At 40.7% G+C, this 20,736-nt stretch overlaps 1 protein-coding gene across 3 annotated transcripts in view; it reads left to right on the top strand.

Moving 5' to 3' along the window:
* The window catches only part of piezo1 (piezo-type mechanosensitive ion channel component 1), a 127,895-nt gene that overhangs the window by 87,528 nt on the left and 19,631 nt on the right, over positions 1 to 20,736 (top strand). For all 3 annotated transcript variants that reach the window (XM_041789292.1, XM_041789293.1, XM_041789291.1), the window contains exons 26-41: positions 1,182 to 1,278; positions 1,563 to 1,728; positions 3,795 to 3,884; positions 4,468 to 4,550; positions 6,333 to 6,401; positions 7,020 to 7,120; positions 7,489 to 7,636; positions 11,180 to 11,248; positions 13,636 to 13,808; positions 14,190 to 14,299; positions 16,550 to 16,714; positions 16,964 to 17,222; positions 17,336 to 17,524; positions 19,085 to 19,279; positions 19,369 to 19,558; positions 20,526 to 20,658. In XM_041789292.1, coding sequence (XP_041645226.1) covers positions 1,182 to 1,278; positions 1,563 to 1,728; positions 3,795 to 3,884; positions 4,468 to 4,550; positions 6,333 to 6,401; positions 7,020 to 7,120; positions 7,489 to 7,636; positions 11,180 to 11,248; positions 13,636 to 13,808; positions 14,190 to 14,299; positions 16,550 to 16,714; positions 16,964 to 17,222; positions 17,336 to 17,524; positions 19,085 to 19,279; positions 19,369 to 19,558; positions 20,526 to 20,658 — 2,237 coding nt within the window. The remainder of the gene's footprint in view (positions 1 to 1,181; positions 1,279 to 1,562; positions 1,729 to 3,794; positions 3,885 to 4,467; positions 4,551 to 6,332; positions 6,402 to 7,019; positions 7,121 to 7,488; positions 7,637 to 11,179; positions 11,249 to 13,635; positions 13,809 to 14,189; positions 14,300 to 16,549; positions 16,715 to 16,963; positions 17,223 to 17,335; positions 17,525 to 19,084; positions 19,280 to 19,368; positions 19,559 to 20,525; positions 20,659 to 20,736) is intronic.

Below are 20,736 nucleotides of genomic sequence, written 5' to 3'. Positions count from 1 at the left end.
AATTCTGCTGTCTACCAGAAAATCCTGAAGGCCAATGTTCAGTTCATGCCCTCAAGCTCAAGATCTCTTGGGTTATGCAGCAGGACAACGACCCAAAACACACCAGCAAGTCCATCTCTGAGTGGCTCAAAAAAAACAAAATGAAGGTTTTGGAGTGGCCAAGTCAAAGTCTGGACTTAAATCCAACTGAGATGCTGTGGTGTGACCTTAAACTGCAGTTCATGCTGGTTAACCCTCCAATATGGCTGATTTAAAACAATTCTCCAAAGAAGAGCAGGCCAAAATTCCTCCACAGCGATGAGAAATGCTCATCACCAGTCATTATAAATGCTTGATTTCAGTTATTGCTGCCAAGGATGGAACAACAAGTTATTAGGTTCAGGCGGCAATTACTTTTTCACACAGGGACAGATAGGTTTGGATTTTTTTACCCTCTTAAAGAAATTAAATAAGCAGTCAGACACTGCATTTTGTATTTACTTGGATTCTCTTTGTGAAATGTAATTTTTTTTTGATGATCCTAAACATTTAAGTGTGATAAATATGCAAAAGTATCACGATTAAGAAAGGGGGCAGGTACGTAACGGCACTGTACAAGTCTGGGTATATGCCTCAGACTTACAGATCTAAATAGCTCTAAGTCTGCAGATCTAAGACAATGTTTACACTGAAGGCCTTATTGCTAAAAATCTAGATGGATGCTTGGATCTGTTTTTTTTTTGTTTGTTTTTTTTTTTTTTTTTGGCTGTTCACATTTCAGCCAAATTCCAAAAGATCAGATATTTATATGATAAAGTACCACATATAAAAGTGGCCTGAGTCTGATATAAAAAGATCTGATTCAATGTGATTTGTGCTGTTTACACTGTCCTAAAAACATCAGATATGAGTCTCACATGAACAAATAAAAGTTAGATTTGGGTGACCTTTACCTGCATGTGAATGTACCCTAAGTCTGAGTATCCACTGCTTAGCTGATAACCTGACACACACTGTTTCACATCTCCATGTCATGAATACATTTCACATTCATCTGGGAGTGCTCCTGTAGAAAGTGTTTGGGAAGGGCGGGACTTTTCCAAAAATTCTCGGAAGGTGATTGGAGGAACATTCTGTCAGTAAAATAATTATCTAACATGGGATATTTATCTGAGCATGTTTTGTGTGTGTTTGTATTTCAGATCCTTGCGTGTGTGTTTGTGTTTGAGATGCAGAAAGGCTTCTGTTGGGTTATTCAGCTCTTCAGCCTGGTTTGTACTGTCAAAGGCTATTATGACCGTAAGTTTCATCAGTTCTTTATTTTTGCATTTATTAAACACTACAGAAACCATCCACACCTTTAGAAAGCATGTATGTTATTACTGTAGATTTGTCATGATGGTTTAAAGGGCAGTGTGGTTTGGAATTAAACAGAACAGAACATATCAATATCAGGAGGCTTTTTCCTGTGTGTGAAAGTTATGCATCTATTTTTATACTGAATTAATCACATGCCATTTCATTAGAAATTTACAGACAAATTTACTCTAATTGAATGTCATTCTGTTTATTTCACTTGGCAGCAAAAGCAGTAAGTGATAAGACCTGCAGCCTCCCAGTAGAAGAAGCTGGTATTATCTGGGACAGCATCTGTTTCCTCTGCCTGTTGCTTCAGAGGAGGGTCTTCCTCAGTTTCTACTTCCTGCACGTGGTGGCAGAGATGCAGGCTTCTGCCAAACAGGCTTCAAGGTAGGGGCCTCTGCACACATGCCTGACTGAATGAGTGAGCAAAAGCAATCATGAGATGGTTATAGAAATACTATATACAGTCACCGGCCATTTTAGTAGGTACACTTCTCTTTAAAGACTATATCTGAGCAGCCAATCATGTGTAAGCAACCGAAGCACGAAAACGTGATCAAGATGATCTGCTGAAGTTCAAACAAAGCATCAGGATGGAGAAGTGGGTTTAAATTACTCTGATTGTGGCATGATCATCCCATAAACTCAGATCATCCAAGACCGGTTTCATAAACATGTCATTGAATTCACTGTACTCACCTGGGCTCCAAGGTCACCAGATCTTAATCCAGTCCAGCTCATTCAGGATGTGGTGGAATGGGAGTTCTTTAGACTGGAACATCACAATGGAATAAAATCTTTGAGGAACGTTTCCAGCATCTCACTGAAACAAATCCACAAATGACTGAGCAAGTTCTGAAAGAGAAAGGAGGTCTAACCCAGTAAAAGCAGAGTGTACATTAGAAAGTAGCTCAGTTTATATATCTGTGATGAAATACCTCCAAACAAACATTCTGGGAAGAAAAAAGAAAAAGTTTGTTGTTTTTCATAGAGACAGTGGTCCATCTGTGCTGACATAAACTTTGCCTTCGGGTCCCATCTTATGTCAGGCACCTCACCTGAGGATGCAGAAGATGCTGCACCTTAGACCACCTAAAACCTGGTCTAAAGTTTTAGGTCTGTGTGGTTAGGTCAGTGTGGTTCTGAAATTTAAAGAGATCTATGACCTGTTTGTGCAGAACAAACTTGTTAATACGTGTCCATTTTCTCATCACATCAGCACAGCCACCCTACTGTTGAATAACAAGGCATTACATTCAAGAAAGTTTTTATGGGGCAGACTGCAGAGGGAGGCTTTGACAATGACTCAGCTGCTTCCAGCTCTGTATTCTTGGCTTGTCTAGATGTTGTGGAGAGGTTTTCCTTCACCAAGGGAAAGATTCTGGGATCAGTTGCTGTTTCTTAAGGTCCTCCTGTGCCTGACAGAACTTTCTTTCTCTTTGCTTTGTGCCAGGATTGTGCACCATCTAGAGAGCAAATTGTGGGCAGACATGCCTCAAACCATGCACCAGCTGCTTTAGGCCATGTGCTCTAAGCAGGGTGCTTCAGGTAGGGCTTTATGTTGTCGAAAAAGGGAGGTTAATCGTTTGATTTGAGCTTTGACTTACACCAAAGCTTAGAAGGTGGCAGTCCTAAAATGTGTTTTACAGCTCTGCTTTTTCAGACATGCCCCATCTCTGTTTTGTAGCTTAACTCTAAGATTAAAGGTCATATATTTTACCCTTTTAAGACAAGTTTATATTGGTCTCAGGGGTCCCCAAAATATTCCTGTGAAGTGTGTTTCAAAAGAAAACACTCCAGTATTGGATTGTTGCATGTCTAAAATCTCCTTTGTCTCAGCCCTGCTCAGAACGAGCTGTTTCTGTGTCTGTGGCTTTAAATGTTGCTGAGCTGTCTGACTCCGCCCCTCTCAGGAAATATATGTGGCTTAATGGGTGTGGTTCTCCAGATCCTCCTCTCTGAGAGGAGGATCAGGAGAGGAGGGTGGAACTTTCTTCCAATCAGGGAGAGCCAACCGAACCTGGGGGCGGGGCTGTCTCCCCACATGGCATCATGAGGGGAAAATCTGAGAACAGCTTGTTTCAGCACACATTTTCTGAAAGGTGGCAAGAAAGGAGGGGATGAGAATGGATTTTTCTGATGCTTTGGGGGATTGATGACAGGCCAGGGTCACATATTTTTGCTAGAAAAGCCTGAAAAAGTGCATTTTGCATAATATGGGAACTTGAAGTATTCAGTGGAACTAGGAAACGTTCAAAATGTGGTAACATTTCAACAAATCAAGACCTTGTCATTAGATTTGTTTAGGATCCCAAATGGAATGATTGCTAATGAAGTCCTGACAGTTTGTTTAATTAAATTACACCATGGTTAAAAGGAGAATCTTCAGTTATTGGCTAATATGGTTAAGTTGGCAATGATGGAAATGACGTTTTTTTTTTTCTTTCTTCCAGGGGCTTTGAGCTTTTCAAAGCTAGCATCGTGAAGAACATTAGGTTCCACCAACAAGCTGAGAGAAAATCCTTGTCACAGCTCAAGAGATCGTAAGTTTTTACAGAAAAACAAAGGCTTCAAAAACCACAACAAAGAAAAAATCTTACCTTCAACCCAACCTGGGGTCTCGGTGGGGCTGGTACGAATCTTTGTCTGCTCTGAGGTTGTCGAGATTAGATTGGCATATATTAACTAGTATCATGGCAAATCTTTACTTAAATAGTTTATACAAATGTCTTTTGGTATGATATACATAAGTACACTTATTTTCTTTAAGGTTTGTCTGTGAAACAGTTAAAATTGATGTTGATTTTTGACAGTAATCGATCACTTTTTTGTTTGTGTGGGTCTTGCGGGGGCTCGGCTTTTCTTAGATTTTTATTTAACCTTTATTTAACCTGATAAAACCCACTGAGATTGAGATCTCTTGTAGTAGGGTGACCTGGCCAAGAGGTCACCAGCACACGTCATAATAAAGGGAAAAAGGTTAGGAACCACTGGTCTAAAGGGTTAAAGAGTTTCTTGATGCTATCGGCTCTCTATCTGACCTGAAGCTGTAGAGTTTAAAGTCACATTATACCTGTGGAATAAGAGTCAGTGCTGCTGTCTTTAAGCTCCTTTTTCTTCTGTCAGGATGCAGAGAATCCGCTCAAAGCAGCAGAAGTACAGAGAAGGACACAAAACAAGTGAAGAGCCTGAAAACGATCCGGCTGTTGGTAAGATTCAGTGGAGGGGTTGTTTGTTTGGAAACATCAGTGTAGAAAAGAGAGCTTCAGCTTAGCCGTGCCATTATTGGAAAACACAAATGAATTTTACGTAACATTCAGCTGGCCTGCCTGGTTCTTCATGAAGACACAGTCCTATTTTTACCTGAGGATTATTAGTAGATTAGTATTTGACTGCTAGTAGAAGAACTCTCCAGAATAAAGTAGAAGATGCACAACCCTGACGTACTGCTTTGTTAAAAATATTCAAACTTGTTTTGAAGTTTGGTGTCTGGATGATGTCTGGATGGATTATTTTATTCTGAGTTTTTAAGCCCAGCTCGTGTGATCTTCATGTCAGTGTCCCTGGGCAAGACACTGAACTGCAGATTGTTCCAGATTGATGTATGTCTGGGTGAAAATTGCATGTCGTGTTTCGAGTGTCCAGAAGACTGGTAAATTTTTATATGTACGGCTCATTTACCCTCATATATATATATATATTTTTTTTTAACTTTTTTTGTACATTTTATTTAGTGATTTTATCAACAATTATAGACACAGAAAAATGCAAAATACTCAACTGAAAACAAAAAGTAAAGAGACAGCAGGGGGAAAAAATGAAAAGAGCAAAATAACAAAAAGGAAAGGTAAGAAAGGGGTAACTGAGGCAACATTTGAAATTAACTTCATTTTTGCTGCTTGCCTGGAAAAAAATGTGTGCAAAGGGTGTTACAGAAAGAGGTGAGAGCTGGATTATTCTTTTACGTTTTGTAACTCTGAGTCCCAATCTTTTAAATTTCTGAGGTGTCCCCAAGAGTTCATACTTTAATCTCTCTATATGTACAGTCATGGATGAAAGTATTGGCACCCTGGGAATTTTTCCAGAAAATTTAAATGAGCATCACATGCTTGAAATGAAATGTTTTACCAACAGCTTTAAAGGGTGCCAAGAATTTTGTCTGGCCCATTTTTTGAGTTTTGTGTAAAATTATGTCAATTTTGGCTTTCTTCTTCAAATTTTTTGTGTTGTTCTAATGCACATAAAGGAAATAAACACATGTATACCAAAAACATTTGTAATTGCAACAATTTCTGTGAGAAATGGTGTATTTTCTGGAAACATTCCAGGGGTGCTAATACTTTTGTCCATGACTGTAAAACGTCCACTAATTCCTGTAACCAAACATCAAACCGTGGAGCTGCTTCACATTCCCACAACTTCTCTTGGCAGCTACCATGCCATACAACAGCCTGCCATTGTGGTCCAGTTTCCTCACAACTGAAGAATAACCCAGCAGCGCAGTTTCAGGGTCTGGAATCAGTGCGGTTTTTAAGATGCTTGAGTACCATTGAAATACGTGTGACCAGAAATCATACATTTTTGGACAAGTCCAGAAGTGGTGAGCTAAAATGCCCATGGCCGCTTTACACCTATCACATAGGGGTGAGAGCTCAGGAAAAATTTGTGCAGTATTACCTTAGAGTAGTGTTATCTGTGTAATACCATAAATTGAATTAACTGGAGTCTAGAATTAACTTAACGTGTTTTGTTTTTAAGTGCCCCCTCCCAGACATCATCCTCAATTTCAACCTGTAGGTTTTCTTCCCAAGCTTGTTTGGCTACTTTAGTATGCTTTGGTTTCAATGTAAGGACTTAGTCCAGAACAAGTATTGAACATAGCATTTATCTGACTTTTTAAAGAATATTAATACAACTCTAAGATGAGCAAAACCAACCCTGTATCTAACCAATCAGCGCTTTTAAAACAGTCTTTTTATTTTCCATTTCAGAGACCAAAACAGAGAAAAAGAAGTCCAGAAAGAAGAAGTGGCATCAGCCATGGCTGGACCACGCTGCAGGTGAGACGAGTCAGTTGTGCAATGGCTAAGCCGCGCTCTCAAAAGCTCAAATTAGTTGTTTTTCTTGCAGCTAGCTACTCAAATATTTGCCCTGCAGACCTCTTTAGAAAAGCATTAACAACTTAGATTTTTCTGCTGTTCTATTGAAATGGAAACAGTTATAATGAAGAGGGTCAAATGGGGTGATGGGGCATATTGTAACGCTGCCACTGAAATGCACCAGAAACAGAAGAAGTTTATAGATGAAGCATCCAAAACTTTTCTTTCCCTAAACTTTCTTCCGGCTGCTGTTTTGTTTGCACTCCACGGTGAATCTAAGAACATGCTCATGCTTCTGCAGCATGAACATGCAATCTGCCATTATTATTGTTGATGTCCGGGTAAGATGCATTCAGTTGTACACACATTGACAAAACGGGCAAAGTAAACAGATTTGTTCACTCTGGGACCTGATATGAAAAGTATTGAATTGAAATGTGGATGAAACACCAACACGATAAAATACTTTTGCAGAATCTTCTAAACTCATTTCAATGGACAGTCCCCAAATGTAAACAGTCCCTCTGATCCTGATTTAAATCATGTACTAAGATTGTGATGTGTTTCCTCTACCAACAGTGCTCCACTCAGGAGAGTACTACCTGTTTGAATCCGACAGTGAAGATGAAGATGAGCTACAGTCTGAGGACCAGAAACCTCAGAAACAAACTGCCTGTCAGGTACGTCATACACCTGATTGATTTACTAAACAGGTGGCTCTGATCAGGGCTGCCCCAGGCCAAAGTGGCCCCTAAACAGGATTCTCCATGAGGCCCTCTATTTACACATCCACCACCCAAACAAAACCAAAACAAAATAATTCAACCTGAAGCAAATCCGATTCAATCACTGAGATTTGTTTTTTGCAAAAGTAAACATTACATTTTTAACCCCCATAAATGCCATTCAAAAGTTTTGAGAATAAGATAAGCTTAACCTTTAAAACAAGGGAAACAGGAGGTGTATCATCCCAGTCCTGATTTCTGCACACCACACTTTCCCTTGTTAAAACTGACCTGTTTTGTGTTGTTGACACTTGTATTCATAGCTGGCATACCAAGCATGGGTGACCAGTGTGAAATCGGCTCTGCGAGAACGCCAGAAGCGGCAGAGACAGTTGAGAAGGCTTGAGAAAAACGCAGAAGAAGACAGAGATGGAGGAGTGGCTTCACAACAGGAGGCATCCTCTGTCATGGGCAAGTTATTTTAACCTCTTATATCCCATCAGATCAGATGCTTTTACACAAAAAAACAGACTCAAGCAAGTTTAAGGTCAAAGGTGAGTCCCTCTTAAAAGCCAAGAGCAGACATTTTTTAACACAACTTTAGTCTGTATCCAAGTTTGATCCAGGAGGCAACAGTGTTCATTTTGACAGCTATTTCTAATTTTAGTCAAATTTTTGGCTGACTGCTGAGGTCAGCCATACAGATTCCTCTGTCTGTGTCTGAGTAACTGAGTAAGTAACTGAGTGAGTGATCCTAATTTATAAGCCATAGAATACAGAGTTGAGTTTGCTTGTACTGAATGCTGTCAGTGATGGCTGCCTTTGCTGTGTTAACTAGAGCCATACATACAGAGTTGCGCTATGGGCAGGGTTTAGGGGAAGCCCTCTAATAGCTGCCTCCACTGCTGTAAATACTCAGATATAGCTTTAGCATTGTGTCTGTTTTACCAGAACTGCACCACGTTTTTGTATGAAATAAAGAATAAAAGAACCCTAAAAGCTTTTCATGTTAGGAAAGATGTTTTCACTTTCCTCCTGACCTGCTTCAGCGTGACTTTGTGATAGTTGAGGGGAAAGGGTACCTTCTTGCGCGAATGCTTGTAATACAATGGCTGCTGGTGGATTGGCCATTAGCTCTAATTTAATCACAGCAGACTTATTTACTTGACTTGACTCTTGCAAAAGGCTCCAGACTTGACTCAGACTTGTGATTTGAGACTCGTACACAATCTTTGGTTTTTAATTTTTGCATCATGATCTCCTGTCCCCCTGTCACTCTTTCTCCTACCGTCCCTTTCTCTTTGATCGTTGGTGCGTCTTTCACGCAGCAGCATTGGCCGCTCTCCTCTCCTCGTCTGCTTTCATGCTGCAGAGTGACACACACAAATGTGACGCTCACGCGCACACCTACACTGAAACGCACACTAACATGTTGGTAGTGTAGACCTCAGGCTTCTATCTGTTGAGGGCAAAAGTTTCAGAATACTGGAGGATAAACAGCAGAACTTTCTCCTCTTAAAGCTCCTCTCTGACCACGGAGGACCAGCGCATCTGCGCTGTGTGTGGCTCCAGCTGTGTGTGTCTGTGTCACCCGCGTGAGCCAGGGGTGTGCGCTATGTAAAAAAAATATTTGGTAAATATTTCCTTAATACTATATGATTATGGGGAACAAATAAATGTTAAAATCTCTGTATTTAAGTTGTTAAGAGAACGCTACTTAAATGTTTGACACATCTTCATTTGCAGGGAATATGACGAATGTGCTGTTTTTGATCATAAATGGATATAAAAGACGATAGGAACACTGAAACTTTAAGTAATGTTTATTACGGCAGTGACAACCAGAGACAGATAAGAATCTTTAACAGATACATTAGTCACTAAGGAGTCCAGGATTTTACACATATAAAGATGAGGGGTGTAATGGTATTTGTATTCATCCTGTACCGTCACGGTATTAAAAAAAGTTGAGTTCTCACTTCAATCCAGGTGGTGGCAATGAGGCTAAAAGCTGCCAACAACCGTCATTGCAGGAGAAGGAGCAGTTACAAAAACAAACGAAGAAGAGTGATGGCGCATGTGGAGTTAGGAGAGCCGCTGGCTTCATTTAAATCACCCGTATAGCAATGGTGCTGTGGCTCTGTGAATCATATTAACTTTACCTTCAGCCTCGGAGGAGTGAGAGAGGGACTCTGCAGCTGTGTCATAGGTAAAGTTATCCTCAGAGTTCACACGGCTTCAACCTCTTTATCCTTAAGGGCCATAGGCTGTGAAAAGTTCTTCCAAACTTTGTAGTAGGTCCCATTGGTTGAAAAAGTAGTCCAGTGCTGAAGTCCGTGTTGAAATCAGCAAAAAAAAAAAAGATGCTTATTTCCATACTTAACAAGCTAACTTGCTTGTGTGATGATGCGTTCAAGATAGCTGGGAAATTTTAGTGTTTAAGGAATGGCTATAAATATGTCAATATATCAATGAAAATAACCTAGTTATTCAAAATATATTTATGTAATAATATATATTTAACCGTTGAAGAACTTTTGGAGAGAGGTTGCAGCATTATTTATGATTATTTTAATACAATTTAATTAAAGAATTAAAATGAAATTTTACTTATCTGCTTCAATCACTTTACTGGAAACGTAGCGAACCGTGACTTCAAAACCGTGGTATGTACCGAACCGAACTTTTCCTGTACCGTTACACCCCTAATAAAGACGCTTACACACCTGTCTGAGGAGAATTAGCAACGTCATGAAACCTGCTGCAGTTTTTATTTTATTTTAGAATAAACACTTCATTAACAGTTAATGTTTTATTGCTAGTATAAACTTTTTTATCATTCAAGTCTTATATCTGACAAAAAAAACATTTAATCTCCAGTGACCTGTCTGTCTCTCTCAGTGAAGTCTGACTCATGTCCCTGTAGAGTTTCACATGAGAAGACCTTTATTAGGAGGAGAGGCAGAGAGAGAGAGGACAGCATGAAGCCATGAACATTTAAGTTGCCACAACAAATTTGGCTCACAAAAATAACAATAAAGACAAAATCTGTCTGCCAGTAAGGCATTTCAACAGGCATCCCAGATAGTTGCGGTCAGCCATATACGAGGTTTTAACCTAGTCTTGTTTACTATTATACAATCGTATAATATTATTTGTAATATACCTGTATTCCATAAAATAATGATGATAGCATATTTACGGTGGAAACAGGACATTTAAAAGTGTACTGAGCTCTCAAGGACTCAGTTTCCCTCTTACATTGAGCAATTTTTTTATTTTTTGAAGAGAAGGAAAATGTGCGCATTGTATTGTGGGTAAATCCTGCAAGCAAAGGATACGTATGTGCATCCTTGGAAATTCCCTTTTAAAAGGACTTGGTCCTTGGAAAAGTTTTGAGGATCCCCGACACTGGAACAGTCTTCTAGCAGCAGTCAGTGACGTAGTGTCCTTCAAAAACAGCTGTTCGGGGATTCTTCCTTGGCTTTGGGAAACAGCTTCTGTCCTCCACATGTCGCTCTCGGCGTCCATCATGGATCCTAGTAACATGACATGCACAGGAGCACACTCTTACAAGCCTGGGTGGAAAAAATGGCACACATGACCTCTGCGTGTTTGTCTTCAAATCATCTTAAGAGGGATGCCAGTTTAGATCTTAATTTGCATTCAAATATAAATAAAATATATATAAAAATAAAAGTGGGAAAAGTGCATTTTCTTTCAGTTGCTTAGTGTGGGCTTCTTTAGAGCTCAAGGCCTGGAGGACCAACCGGTGTACCGATCTTTTTTGCTCTTGCTTTCCTACATACTGAGCAGCTCGAGGATTTCAGGGATGCCTTCAAACAGCCTGCTGTGTATCCTGAGTCACTGCTGTCCTTTAAAAGAACGGGTCTGATAAGTTTCAGGTTTACTGCTACAGACAGACGAGTTACAAAGCAAAAAATAACCAACAACAGGTATACTTACTGTGTGTTCTGAACTGTTGTGTATGTGTGTGTGTGTGTGTGTGTATAGGGAGTGGAGATGACGTGTTTGAGGATCTTGCCATTCAGGAGGAAGAGGAGCCAGAGGATCAGGAGTCTGGTACGTTAACACTTAAGGGCTCTCACTGTGACAGCTGCTGTGTCCACCACGTTTTAGAGCTCAGTGAGAGAGTCATCATGAGGTCAAGTTTGAGTATACAGGTGAAAGTGAAACTTTATTGTTTTAATCTTGATGATTACAGCTCACTAAATTCAAAAATCCACTATTTCAATATGTTAGCATATTGTGGAAAAGTCTGATTTGCAGATGATTCCTGAGCCTTTATTCTCTCACTGCGGCTCAGTACACACAACCACACTCATGAAGAAGACTGCTGACTTGACTGTTGTCCAATAGACAACCACTGACAGGGCGGCAGGGCTCCGGTTCGAGTTCCCGAACCAGCAGGAGCGTTCAAATAATGGAACCTGAATATTTGGTTCTCAACTGGAACCAAAAATATAGTTGGTTCTGCCTTGCGAACTGTGACATCATCAGTGGGTGTGTCATATTCTAGGTTGTGAAGACGAGCTGAAAATGGAGTAAAGGTGGTCCACTGAGGAGACAAAATGTTTGATGCAATCTGGGAATCCACAGAATATCAGGTGAAGCTGGAGAGTAGAACAAGGAAGAACAAGTTAAATCAAAGCCTGCAGATGATCAATGCAATCCACCATTTTGCTGGTGTTGTGTTTACTTCCCTCTGAGTATTGTAGATTAACATCCTCCCACTTTGGTTCTGGTGTGAACCATGCTGGTTCGCTCCTGGAGACTCTGGACTGGAGCAGTATCCTGTATTCTGAGACACAATGAGTGTCTCACCTGTGCTAAGGAGAAAAAGAACTTGACTAGGACTCGGTGGTCCAAAGTCCTGTTTTCAGATGAAAGTATATTTTTAATTTAATTTAGAAATCCAGGTCTCAGATTCTTCAGGAAGATCAGAGAGGCACAGAATCCTTCAGGTCTTGAAGTCCAGTGTTTTCAGTCTCCACAAACAATGTGATCTGCTGTTGGTCCACTGGTCTTTATCAAGTCCAGAGTCAAAGCTGTTAGCGGTTTACCAGGAGATTTTAGAGCCCTTCATGCTTCCATCTGCTGAGAAGCTTTATGGAGGTACTGATTTCCTTTTTACCTGCCCACAGTGAAGCCAAAACTACCAGAAACTGGTTTACTGATCCTGGTGTTACTGTGTTTGACTAGCCAGCCAACTGGTCTGACCTGAACCCCGTAGAGAATCTCTGGAAAAATGTCAAGAGAAAGATGAGCGACACCAGACTGAACAATACAGACGAGCTGAAGGCTGCTATCAGAGCAACCTGGGCTTCACCTCAGCAGTGCCACAGACTGATCGCCTCCGTGTCTTATCGCATAGATGCAATAATAATAAAAGCTCTAACCAGTTACTGAGTGCATAAATTACTGTATTTTTCCATAGGGTCAACATTTCTGTGTTAAAAATCCTTTTCTTGGATATTTTGATATTCTTATATTTTGGTGTGGTGGATTTTAGATTTTTGTGATCTGTAATCATTAAGATTAAAACAAAAACATCTTGAAATATTCCACTTTAAGGCGACTCTAGAACAGTGATTCTCAACTAGTCTGGCCATAGGACCCACCAGTCTGTCTTACGACAGATCGTGACCCAAATTTCCAAAAAAAATGCTCAACAATGCATTTTTAGTTAAGTGAATATGTTGCAGTTTGGAGCATGATTGGACCAAAACACTTGACATAAAAAAGAAAAGGGACAAAACTGACAAATGTTATACCCTCTTTCCCCATCATTATGTGTCAATTTTTGCTAATTTTCCAGAGAACTTGAGAAATTACTTCATTGTCATGGGAAAAGTAGCCATTTATTGCGAGAAAAGGAGATACATTAGTTGAAATATTGACCAAACATTTAAATTTACCCAATTTCACAGTAAAACAGGGTGAAATAAAAGGTATAGATGCATGTCCAAAAAGGACTTCTGACGCCTTTTTTTTTTTTTAGCACCTAGTCGCAACCCACTTTCAACTGCTCCGCGAATCACTTTTGGGTCCTGAACCACCAGTTGAGAACCACTACTCTAGAATGTATTGGAGTTTCACTTCAACTTGCAGCTGTAGTTGAAGAATATCACTTACATATTTAGGTTATGCAGTTGGAATTTTTTAGACAAATGAGAGTTAAATGCAGCAGGTACGCAGAGTAAAATTAAAACAAATATTATAGTCCTAGTACTGTGTGAAGATTCTCCCCCATGCTGTATTTGGAAACTCTGACTATGAGAAAGATTGGCAGGAGCTCAAAAATACAACAGTACATTTCTTTAACAGCTTTCACAAACAGAAGACAATTTATTGTTGCTGATAGTTTTTTTTTAATTTCCAAACTTTATTTACAACAATGCAAAACTGATACACCTGCAATTCTTCTCCTTTATTTGTGGGTCTTGCAGGTCATGGCGAGATGGTGCAGAGGATCCTGGATATCCTGCGCTTTATATGGGCCATTATTTTAGCCATGGTGGACGGACTGACTCAGTGGCTCAATCTGTTGACAAAGCAGTACAGAGATATTTCTACTGTTCTGTGCAATGAACGCTACCTCATCATACACAAGATAGAGCAGGTAAACAAACAAGGAGGCGTTTACTGTGGTGTAAAAAGAGCTTTGGAATGGACCTTTAGCACAGACAAACATTCTCAGGGGTTTTTACCTGACATTAACATCTGTTTCCTGCATGCGTCTTGTATTTTTATGTTTATTCACGGCATCCCTGCATGCTAAGTGAAGTAAAGCCAACGGCAATATTTATGAATGGGGTGAAATAGTGACGAGCTCAGAGGCTTGTGGCCCCTCATTCTCTTCACTTCAGAGCTGGTTCTAACAACCATGCTCCAGTTTAAGGGCCGGTTTCCTTTGTTCAGTTGTTGTTGTTAAATAAACATCAAAACAAGATACACACACTCATTATACCTTACTGAGGTGTGCTTTATCTCTGAAATGCAGACTCCTACAGCATCATACCCCACTGATGACCAGGAATCTCAGGGAAGTGAGAATCTAACACTGGAGACCTGTTTAGACGACGCTGATGCAGAAAACTACACTAAATACAGGTTCGTTTGGAACAAAGGGTGATACTTATATGTTTTTTTTCCAAACACAACAAGGGAGGCACAAGTAAGGAAGTAAGGCGTCTTAGAGCAAAAATCAAACCGTTTCTCATCAAAGATCAAACTGACATATGCCGCTGTCTTTCCATTATCTCTCTCTCCTTTTTGTTCTCTGTTTCAATAACCAAGTTATTCATCCTGATCATCAAGAGGAGAGAATTTTCCCACCTAGAAGTCAAAGAACAGTCCTGTGAGGACTTAGCATAGCAGAAAATGAATGAAATAATATTTTTGCATTGTGCAATAAAAACTGTATACTTTACCAGTGCAGATAAACTAATGACTGGTTAGTTGTCACTATAAACAAAGGGCTGTCTCCATCATAGGCTAAATGTTTCAAACATCTCCAGCAAATTTAAAAAAATGTAGACTATAGAACATACAGTGCTTAACAAATTTATTAGACCACCCTAACCCTAACCAAAGTAAGGTTTATGCCACAGCTGCCCTAAATTAACAGCATTGGTAATTACCAAAATCATTTTTATGTTTATGCAATGGTTAATACACCAATATGTAGAAGCTCTTTAACCCAAATGATATTTTTAATGCTAAAAAATAATTATTATTGTTATGCATACATTTTTTCAAATTTACTGATTTACAAAAAAACTGAAAAAATAGTAAAGCACATTAATATTTCTTGATTGATATTTCATATTATAGTTATTTACTTGCATTCCTGAACAGAAAAATGAGTTTTAGTGGTTGAATGTTATGCTTGATTCATTTCTGACTTCTCAGAGAAGCCCAGTGAGCCAGCTCAAATTTGGGTGAATTCAGTTTGCAATTCCTCATTCCTGTTCAAAATGGGAAAACGTGGACAGCTCACTGAAAAATGAAAGAGTCAGCATTAAAGCACTTCATGATGCTGGAGACAAATATGACAGGTGGTCTAATAAATTTGTTAAACACTGTATTTGTCTCTATAAGGGGGGTGGGGTTAAGTTCTGATATAAAAGGGCCCATCCAAAATTTCGTGGGCCCATCCAAAGTAGTAATCCTTTGCACCAGCCCTTGGTCTCCTAAACTCACTCAATTCCAGGTCTGCGTGTCTGTAAAGGCAAGAAGACTGATGTCTTTTAGTTCACATTTAAACTTGGTGCTCACCTCCAGTTAGTCTATTTTGTGCTGGACAGCGTCAGCACTGTGCCGGACAGTTGTGGTGAAAAAGGAGCTGAGCCAGAGGGCAAAGCTTTTGATTTACCAGTCAGTCTACAGACCAGCCCTCAGCTATGGTCCTGAACTCTGGGTAATGACCAAAAGAATGAGTTTGTGTATACAAACAGATGAAATTAGATTTCTCTGGAGGGTGGCTGGGCTCAGCTTTAGAGATAGGATGAGGAATTGAGGTGGTTTGGGGGTCTGATCAGGATGCCTCCTGGACGCCTCCCTTTGGAGGTATTAAGGGCACGCCCAGGTGGGAGGAAACCTCGGGGAAGACCCAGAATGTGCTGGAGGGATTATATATCCTATCTGGTCTGGTATTGCCTCAGGATCCCCCACAGCAGGAGATAGAAAATGTCGCTGGGGAGAGGGATGTCTGGGTTGACATGCTCAACCTGCTATCACCACAATCGAATAAGCTGAACAAGATGGATGGATGGACAGACTGCACATTTGATATTAGTACAGCGGGCATTAGCATTAGCTTATGGTGGTTTTCAAGCTGGAGATTCTTTAGTCTTGAATTCCACGTCTTCTTCCCCATTTTCAAACACCTTTAACAGGCTTCCAAAGCTCTGTTGGAATGTTCGCTGGGACATTGCCAGCTTTAGTAAAGACAGGATAAGAATCGTGGCTGAGAGACTCCCTGTCACGCTATTTCAATCCACAGTGTGACAGGAGAGAGAGTCTAAAAAGAAGCACAGACCCATAAACAGTGGAAGACACATTACCCAACCCTAATTCATGGTCCAGAGTGCCCTCAAGCCATTCTGTCTGCACAACCATCCTGAAGTAAAGTGCAGTTTACTAGGAATATCATGTCTTACAGGTGACTTAGCAACAGTGAATTTTTTTATAGACTAACAATACTGAATCACTTAGTCGTCATCTTAAAGATATGTTAGACTTTACTTCATGAATTTAAGGATAATCAACTGTAAAGATGCACTATAAATCTTAATTTTCTTTTTTTATTTCTCTATATCCTATTTGTTTGATTAAATCCCTTTGTTGAATCGCTCCCAGCTGCACAGGGTTGGATAGCATGGCTTCAACTGGCCAGTCTTCCTCCAGGCTCGACAGCACAGGACACCTCTTGAGTCCAGAACTCCTATCCAGCACAGAGCTGTTACCACTGCCGTCCAAACCGCACAGGCACTCCAGAACTGCCAGCGAACTGCTGGGAGACAGGTAGATATGAGACAGTCGTCACTGAGCCACCTGCTTACTTCATTTGACCGTGATTCCTCTGACAGTGCTGCAGTACTTGTAGGACCACAATGTTTTCTAAAGGTTTGATCACATCTGTTTTAACTGTATCAGCGGTATTGTGTAGTAGCTTTTGTTTTATAGCTTTTGGCCATGCTTCTAGTAAACACTCATGATGACAATAATTATAAATGCTTTAAAAATTCAGTCAGACTTTCTCTTTTTTTGCAGGGAGTTTTACATTGAGGAGCTGGAGCAGAGCAGACAGTTCTACAGAAGCCAGAACCGTCTGTTAAAGCTGTTGTTTTCCATGTACAACCTGCTTGAGGCTAACTCAGAGCTAGTCTGCTATTTTATCATTGTGTTAAACAATGGAGTCAGTGCCTCTGTGATATCACTGGTTCTGCCCATACTGGTGTTCCTGTGGGCCATGTTGGCTGTTCCAAGACCTACCAAGAGGTTCTGGATGACTGCGATCGTGTACACAGAGGTATTTACGCTGTGATGGACTGACAAAATAAAGATGATAAAAAGAATCAAACATCATTTTTCTCAACTGGCCTGACATCTGGCGCTTGGTGTGCCTGTCCTGCCTCTTTCCAGGTGATGGTGGTTGTGAAATACCTGTTCCAGTTTGGGTTCTTTCCCTGGAACAGCGTGTATGAGATGACCCTAAACGAGGACAAGCCTTTCTTTCCGCCTCGTATCCTCGGCCTGGAGAAAACGGACAACTACATCAAATATGATCTTCTTCAGCTGTTGGCTTTGTTCTTCCACAGATCCTTACTCATGGTCAGTTTACAGCCATACCAGTGAAAGCTGCAGTTCCCTATTAACAAGTAAAGATAGTTATGGTACCAGATGAAACAAGACTAGGTTAGAACCCCGTACCTGGCTGACCACAACATCTGGGACGCCTGACTGAATTGTGTCTTTTGGCAGGGCGATTGGTTTTTGGGGGGTGTAATTGTACAGTCCCTAATGTCTGTGGTTAAGAAGTGAAGGATCCCTAAAATTTGAACATTAAGCCCTGGTGGCAGTAAACAGGTAACCTGACGCCCCAGATAGACAGTTTCATATCTCCACTCACTGCATGAATATATTTCACATTCATCTGGAAAGCTCCCATAGAAGGCATTTGGGAAGGGCAGGACTTCAAAGAATTCTCAAACGGTGATTGGAAGAATGTTCTGTCACTTTCATAACGGGCCAATCAGAGCAACGAGACTAAATGATGTTCTGCCCATGCACTGACAGGCTACCACTGCCTTAGATTATTAATGGCAGAGCTTCTCTGTGAATAAAATTCATGCCAAGGCCAGTCAGGGGACGTTCAAAACCGTCTGCTAAAACCGCTGCTTCCCTGCAGCTACATCCGGACTAACTGCTATCACGGCAGCAGCCACTGGATACACCAGCAAACCCCACCGTAACAATTGCAAACTTATACCGAACCAGACCGTGAGAAGGGTGAAAACATCTTTTCTGTCAGAGAAAGCTTTCAGTGTTGCCCTCTGCCCTAGTTTTAATAAAGACGTGATGTCCAGTTCTGACAAAACTGCCGCTGTGGCTAAGTCTGAGCTAATTACTCCACTAGCAGCCACTGTATACAACCACTCACACAACAAATAACCCTTTCCCTGTAACTATAACACACTCAGGCTGAAGCAGGTCAGCAGAAGAGCGAAAACATCTTTCACATCATTGAACATTTTTTGGGGTTATTTTTATTCTTTATTTCATACAGTAACATAGTAAAACTGATGCTACATCCAAGGTAGCTGTAGCATTGCCTATCCTAGCTGTCATTGGGCGAGAGGCGGGGTACACCCTGGACTGGTCACCAGCCATATAGAGACAAACAACCAGACACGCTCACACCTGGGGCCAATTCAGAATCACCAAATAACCTAATGAGTGGTGGGAGAAAGCTGGAGTACCCAGAGAGAATCCACACATGCACCAGGAGAACATGCACACTCCACACAGAAAGGCCCTGACCAGGAAGCAAACCAGGGACCTTCTTGCTGTGAGGCAACAGCGCTAACCCCTGTGCCGCCATGCAGCCCGCTGCAATACCGATACAGTTAAATCTCTTAATTGTTAAAACTGATGTGAATTTTGCAGTACAACATGTCCTCATCAACTCTGGAGAGCGAGCAGGATCAGTGTTTTTGTGTTTTGAAGAAAAGCCTTTAGGTCAGCTGATGTAGATGCATGAGGGTCATTCTGATTCAGTAGAATTAGACTTATCTGATTCCAGTGAAGTTAGTTCAGCTTAAACCTCACATTTTCTTTGCTTGCCCACGTGCTTGTTTTAGTTTGTTAAATTAGTTTTTCTGTGTGTTGCAGCGTTATGGCCTGTGGGACCATGAGGGCCCCATAGCGGAGCAAAATTTGCCACAAGAGAAATGTAATGATGAAGAAAAACACAAACAGGTGGATGAAATAAGGGAGGAAGGAGAAGAAGAGAAGGAAAGCAGCAGAGGAAGCTCAACAATCATACAAGATAACCAGGAGAGCCCTAAACCTGATCAACAAGAAAAGGTAGGTTCTGATACTTGGTGTGGATAGATGGCTAGTTATAATATTATATTTATGTTAATGGTTTTTAAATCCATTGTTTGTCAATGTAGGATATTGCAGACTTTGCTGAATCAAGGACCAGCCCTCCTGAAGCTACCCCACAACCTGCTGAGGTTGAATCAGCATCCTCTCAGCCAAAAGATGAAAGCAATGAGCAGATTTTTGAGGAAGAACCCAAGAAATCCAGAAGTATTCGTTTACGCAGTAAAAAGAAACAGCCTAAAGAACAACAGAGCACAGGTACGTGGGTTTCTTATGTTATGCCTGGAGTGCATTTTTGTACAAAATTGACTAGAAATATTTTTATTCAGATTGACCCGACCTCGGACCTGCAGAAATCCAAGTTTTCTCACACAGCCTGTGGTGTGCCAGTATGTGAGGTTATCAGAAATGCCTGGTACCTACAGGGTTTAGAGTTAAAGATGTATTTATTAGTCAGAACAGAGAAATTAAGTGCAAAAAATCGAGTGTTTACTGTTGGTTCAGGCAGAGCATGGAGCCAAGCGCTGCCATAACTCAAATCAGCTGATCTCACATAAGCCCTCATCAGCTGAAGGGCAAGAAGAACACTATTGTCTAATCGCTCTCATGCTCTTGCCTGGCCTGTTAACACCGTGTTCTCTGCAAGCTGCAGCAACCCTCCTCCACCCCAGCTCCTCCTTCATTCTGCTTCTGAATTAATCAGTGTCATTCAAATATCATTGATGCTTGCTCTCCTCTGGGGTTTTGCTGCATCTCTTCCTGTCTTATGCTTTTCTTATTGGCATAGAAAGGTAGGTGCGCTGCTCGTGTGTGATGCTTTCAACGTAGGCTCATGGAAGGGCAGGGGGACCCAGACTAGCCTCACCGTCAAACATAAAAAACAGCATTAAGTGCTAATTAATATCTGCTAATACAGAAATATTTATAGCTACAAATTGTGAAGTGACAGAGATAGTCTTAAGATGGATGTAATGCTTGTTGCATGTTAGCCATGCTGTGTGCTATCTTTTACTTCTGTGTATTGTTCTGTTTGGGCTCCATTCTATTTGATCATGGTCTGAGTCGCATAAATAAATGAGAATTTCAACCATACTTCAGCCTGTGGTAGAAACCAACCTCAACTCAGAACTGCTGTACTGTATGTTGCATTTTTTTATATAATTAGTTCACGTTTCATGATTCTAAACAGCTTTTTGCTTTTTTTTATTTGTGATCATTGTTCCAGTGGAGCCAACAGCTACGAAGGATGCTCCCAGTGAAGAATCCACAAAGAAAAAGCACAAGAGCAAGAAGAGAGAGGCAGCCAGTCAGAGACTGATGGCTATGGGACAAAAGATAAAACATGTAGCTGTCTCTGGGTGAGTTGGAAGACACTGCATGATTTCACCAAGTGCAGAGAAGACCCTCAGAAATGTAGTTTTACCCTTTACAGTAAA

This window comes from Cheilinus undulatus, linkage group 6 (assembly GCF_018320785.1).
Source record: "Cheilinus undulatus linkage group 6, ASM1832078v1, whole genome shotgun sequence".
Lineage (NCBI taxonomy): Eukaryota > Metazoa > Chordata > Actinopteri > Labriformes > Labridae > Cheilinus > Cheilinus undulatus.
This window is presented reverse-complemented; position numbering and strand designations above follow the sequence as displayed.